The 6,029-nt window shown below is 24.7% G+C and overlaps 1 protein-coding gene and 1 long non-coding RNA gene across 2 annotated transcripts; both read left to right on the forward strand.

The window, feature by feature from the left end:
* Window positions 1-1,156: 1,156 nt before the first annotated feature.
* Window positions 1,157-2,726, forward strand: LOC111617059 (protein cramped-like; the record flags this gene model as incomplete). Its single annotated transcript, XM_023358394.1, has 2 exons — window positions 1,157-1,257; window positions 2,562-2,726. Coding segments are annotated over 2 exons (266 nt in total), but the record flags the coding sequence as incomplete, so codon positions are not given.
* A 644-nt stretch (window positions 2,727-3,370) lies between these two features.
* Window positions 3,371-5,423, forward strand: LOC111617060. Its single transcript, XR_002755370.1, has 3 exons — window positions 3,371-3,545; window positions 3,832-3,903; window positions 4,969-5,423. It is a non-coding gene; the product is annotated as an uncharacterized LOC111617060 (long non-coding RNA).
* The last annotated feature ends 606 nt before the right edge of the window (window positions 5,424-6,029 follow it).

Here is a 6,029-nt window from a genome sequence, read left to right on the forward strand (position 1 = left end):
TAGGTCACAAATGAGAGCAGTTTTGAAATTTTCTCGGCTTAGAATCTTTCTCTTTTGAATTGAATACATTTGAAAGTAGAAAATTATCTAGATATTAATTGTTTTGATATTTAAATTTCTTTCACTCGAAAGGGATTTGAACTTGATGCATATCTCAAATGTTTACCTGTATTCTAATGTAGAATCTCTTTAATCAATAGATCATTATAATTATGATATTACAATTATTTCAAGTTTAAATGTATGAAAACTATAATTGATGGGATCTATTTATTGTAAATTCTCATTTCAAATTGTTTATTTTCTCAATTAGATTGAAAATTAATTTTAAAATATTAATTTTTAAATTTAACAGTTGTGTTCCTATCTGTACATTCATTAAATAATTAGAATTTATAAATAAATAAAAGTATTTAACTCAAATAACTTCGCAATCTTTCTTTTATTTATTAACCAGTAAAAGGTCTTGCTTGTTAATAATAATAATGTATTTAAAATTTAGAAATAATCATTATAATGTTATAATATATTATATAATAAAGGTAAAGAGATTTATAGATTTTTTAAAAAATTTATAAATCTCTTTACTTTTATAACTCACCTCCTCGACTCCACGGATATAAAAATTTATAAATCCATATCTGTGAAGTAGAGGTGGCTATTGAAGGCCCAAAGACTGTTAAAAATTTATAAACCTCTGCATTTTTCAAATTTATATATACTTTTATTTTTCAATTTTATTGCGTAAACTAATAAAAGGATTAAAAATATTTACTGTTACAAACATTTCTGTCTGTGTGACAATCATTAGAAATGAAAGAAAATGTTCGTACCAGTAAATGTTTCTAATCCTTTTACTGGTTTTGGGTGTATTTGTGTGTATTTTCATTCCCTACAACCAGTTTTCAAAGCAGTGAATGTATATATTAATATTATATTAACATTTTTACATCTAATTAAGTAAAAGAAAATTTGAATTAAAGACTGTATCATTAAGTAATTAAAATTTTAATATATTACAAATGTATTTTATATTAGATAATTAGATATGGTGATTTATAATATTTAACACTATCTTGTATATCATTATATTTTTATTATATATAATTATATATACGATATTGAAATGTATATAAAAATAATACTTTATTCATAGTTTCAAAACAAACAATTCAACAAGATCAGCTTAAAACAAGAAGAACATGGGAATTGTGGAGTGTTGAAGATAAAAATGCATTTTTTGAAGCTCTCTGTGAAGTAAGTTGTGTTATAATTTACATTATTATTGTTTAAGAATGTAATAGAAATTCTTTCGACTTTAAATTTATCAGTGTGTATAGTTATTGTTAATTTCAATTATGTAACTATCAGAAATCTGTTATGTAATGCAGGTGCATTTTCCTCGAATTGCTATGTCACTTTGATTTATAACTAAAACGATTTTTAAATTTTATATAAAAACCATTTAAATGGTTAGTTAAGAAGACAATACACATTTTAGAAATATTTTCAGTTATATCTGTATTATTTATTCTTTATACAGGATCTTCTAAAATGAATGCTATATCATTTTAAATTATTATTCTTCTCAGATAATAATTATGTTAATTATTATCTGAGAAGAATGCGATGTATACCAACTGATAAAGTAATCTGCATTCAAAAGTCTTGTCTACTATCTCTAGGAAGTGCAATAAATGAAAATGGTAATTTTGCAATGGGGAAGACATTTTGCGTTCTACGGTTCGTAAAGTTGGAATTGCTTGTCACTGTGCAGTGTGAGTAAACCGTAGGAGCTGTAGATTTGTGACTGCTTGGGGGAGTAATAACATATGCTGTAGTGAGTGTAGGAAAAATTTGATTGTCAGTCGGATGTGTGTGACATGAGATGCATTCATTGAAAAATTATAATAGGAAAATGTGAAACTTGGACAGTTTTTTGATTTTTCAATTAATGTACATTGCATTATTCTTGGACAATAATTAATATAATTAAAATATTTTAAAATGATAGAATTCTTTTTCAGAAGACTCGGTATAGTGATTTTTTTAATAAAAATTGTTCAATTGATATGTATTAAATCAATTGAATGTGTCTATTACAATATGAATTTTAAAGGTTTTATATTTACAAAGCATTGTTATATAAAAACTGTATAGAACTGAAAATGTTCTTATAATAAGTGTAAATAATTTTTATTACTATATTTTTAATTTTTACCCAGGCAGTCTGAGCATTTGTAATTATTTACATACCAAGATATTCTAAACTCACACAAAAGCTGGAACTGTTGATCAAAAGCAAAACACACCACTCTTACTCCAGCACAGAAATTTTAACATTGTTGTGTTTTTATATTAAAATTTGTGTTCTGGAATAAGTATGAGTGGTGTGTTTCGTTTTTACCCAAGATATTCAGGTTGAGTTTAAAATTTATTACTAGTGAATAATAATTTTTACATTAGTTTAAAAAATTTATTCTTTTTAAATCTTAAATATATAATAATATCTGAATATGAAACTTTGATAAAACATAACATATTTTTATATTTATTTACAGTATGGGAAAGATTTTGAAAGTATTCAGTCATATATTGCACAGAGAAGTAGGAAAAAAGGAGTTTCACCCAATATGATTAAGAATAAAGATCAAGTGCGCCATTTTTATTACAGAACATGGCATAAAATATCTAAATATTTGGATATAGGCGATGGTAAATATTAAATTACTATATTAATTATGTAGTTATAAATAATAATTTCAATTATGCATAATTACATTTGGAATAGAAAATAATTTGATTTATTCTNACCCTTTAAAATGTATGTACAGTACATAAAACGTGGAGTATTCACCAACACATTTTAAAATCAGGAATGTTTGAGGGAAACATCCTATATTTTAATCTAATCAATTGAATGTGTCTATTACAATATGAATTTTAAAGGTTTTATATTTACAAAGCATTGTTATATAAAAACTGTATAGAACTGAAAATGTTCTTATAATAAGTGTAAATAATTTTTATTACTATATTTTTAATTTTTACCCAGGCAGTCTGAGCATTTGTAATTATTTACATACCAAGATATTCTAAACTCACACAAAAGCTGGAACTGTTGATCAAAAGCAAAACACACCACTCTTACTCCAGCACAGAAATTTTAACATTGTTGTGTTTTTATATTAAAATTTGTGTTCTGGAATAAGTATGAGTGGTGTGTTTCGTTTTTACCCAAGATATTCAGGTTGAGTTTAAAATTTATTACTAGTGAATAATAATTTTTACATTAGTTTAAAAAATTTATTCTTTTTAAATCTTAAATATATAATAATATCTGAATATGAAACTTTGATAAAACATAACATATTTTTATATTTATTTACAGTATGGGAAAGATTTTGAAAGTATTCAGTCATATATTGCACAGAGAAGTAGGAAAAAAGGAGTTTCACCCAATATGATTAAGAATAAAGATCAAGTGCGCCATTTTTATTACAGAACATGGCATAAAATATCTAAATATTTGGATATAGGCGATGGTAAATATTAAATTACTATATTAATTATGTAGTTATAAATAATAATTTCAATTATGCATAATTACATTTGGAATAGAAAATAATTTGATTTATTCTTTTATTATGGATGTCATATTTTTAAAGGGTTAAATAAATTTAATATAAAATATTTAGAATTTTCTTAAAAGAATAAAATACGTTTTAATAGATGAAACTATGTTATTTTCAGAGCTAAAGTTTTCAGTTATTACATTCTATTAATTTAGTCAATGCAGTGAATAAAATAGCAATTTTTTTTATATTGTAGATGTAAAAAAACAAACTCAAGAATTATATGGTCTTATTAATTACGCTGAGTTAAGGAAAAAAATTGGTGGTTGTAAGTATTAATTTTTTAATTTTTCTTAAAATTTTTAAACTGAACACACATTAATTATCTATTTTTATTTTAATTGTATATTCTTTATCTTTCAAAATTGATCATTAATCTGAAGACAAATTTTAAAATACATTGAAAACGTGCTATAAGTTTATTTATATTAGCATAATATAGTATATATTACAATAGTTAATATATTTATTATATAAAATGTAATGTATATAATAAATATGTAATGTGTGGAGATAATGTGAAAGCAGTGTCATAATAAAGGTAGTTTACCAAAATTACATTTGTTATGTTTACCAGAATTTGAACTTCTTACAAAAGAAGTTCAAATTCTGCCATAACTGCAATGTGAAGCAGGATTTTCATTTAATAGGTTTGTCACCTGGCAAAAGTGAAAATGGCACTGTCCTTTGAATTGACTCTGTTACACACAACATGTCAATGCATGTTTGACATTACTGAAAAAAATGTACTTGTATTGCTTACAGCTTGTACAAGCACTACAGATACATTTTCAGATAATGTTGCATACCGTATTGACATGTATATGGCAGAGTTAACTCCAAAAACAACCTTCATAGATTTTTCCTTGGGATAAGTAAGCACCAATGCAGTGGAAATGTAGGCTTTTTTCTCTGGACTGTGTTTATAACCACTGGAATATGGCTTCATGATAGACAACATTTCTTCAAATGTGCAATACCAATGCATTGCAATTGTACTTAGGTATCTTTTTGTAACTGTAAACACAAAATTTGTACAGCCATCATATTCAAACTCTGCATACCAAGGACATACTTAATGTGTTGCTCTATGGTCATTACTATTTTCATTTTGTTGCATGACAAAACTATACAATGAAATATCTATCTTACTTTGCCATGTTAGCAAAATTTGAACTACAAACAAGTAATTTGTATACTATGGTACAGCTTTTAAATTATTTTCATTTAAATTCAGTACCCAATATTATTATATAAAACAATTCTTAGACTTTCTTTCATAGTAAAGTAAAGCTATTGCATTAAATTGATAATATATCTTTTTGAAATTTAGGTCTGAGTGAAAAAAATAGACAGCAATTAAATGAGCTTGTTTTTAATGGGTAAGTTATATTTTTTCCAATTTGATTTTTAAGAATAATTCATTTCAAATATATATGCATTATTAGTAAAACAAAATTTATTAATTGGTTTATTAAATTTTAATATTAAAATGATAATGAATATAAAAGCCACTTAATCCGACTCAGCCTCTTATGCAAAATATTAGATACATCCAACACACCTTATTGCTGAGAAACATATATTTATTACATAAAACTAACGTTTTCGGCTCAATTTATGGGCCATCTTCAGGTTTACTGTTGTTCGATTCTAATACACAACCGAACACGTTCAAAATTAAACCAAATTAGAACATGCGTTTAAATTTAACCAATAGAATAAGCATAACCAAACTAAAACAATAAATAAAATACCAAACTAACAGAAAAATGAAAAATGAAAAATAANGAGTAATAATGCGTCTACAGTGACTCAATAGATATCTGGGTTAATGTATTAGGAATTGTTCCTTATTGTTTGCGGCTTAACACCGTATTTTATTTTTTATTTTTCATTTTTCATTTTTCTGTTAGTTTGGTATTTTATTTATTGTTTTAGTTTGGTTATGCTTATTCTATTGGTTAAATTTAAACGCATGTTCTGATTTGGTTTAATTTTGAACGTGTTCGGTTGTGTATTAGAATCGAACAACAGTAAACCTGAAGATGGCCCATAAATTGAGCCAAAAACGTTAGTTTTATGTAATAAATATATGTTTCTCAGCAATAAGGTGTGTTGGATGTATCGAATATAAAAGCCCTACTTCAAAAGCATACATCTTAGTTTATGTAATACTTTTTTTTTTTATGAAGTTTTTTTAATGTAAAAATGACTAAATATATGTTTTTGATTAAATATTTTTTGTTTAATTAAATTTTGGTTAAACAAAAAGTATATGTTTATTGTTTAGCTTTATTATGTGCTGAGATTTATTTTATTGGTTTTGTTTTGGTTAATGGTGCCAAGTTTTGTAAACTTTCATTACAAAATTTTAATAGAAAAATAAGTTTT

Source organism: Centruroides sculpturatus, unplaced genomic scaffold, assembly GCF_000671375.1.
Source record: "Centruroides sculpturatus isolate CEXI.00-Female unplaced genomic scaffold, Cexi_2.0 scaffold4623, whole genome shotgun sequence".
NCBI lineage: Eukaryota > Metazoa > Arthropoda > Arachnida > Scorpiones > Buthidae > Centruroides > Centruroides sculpturatus.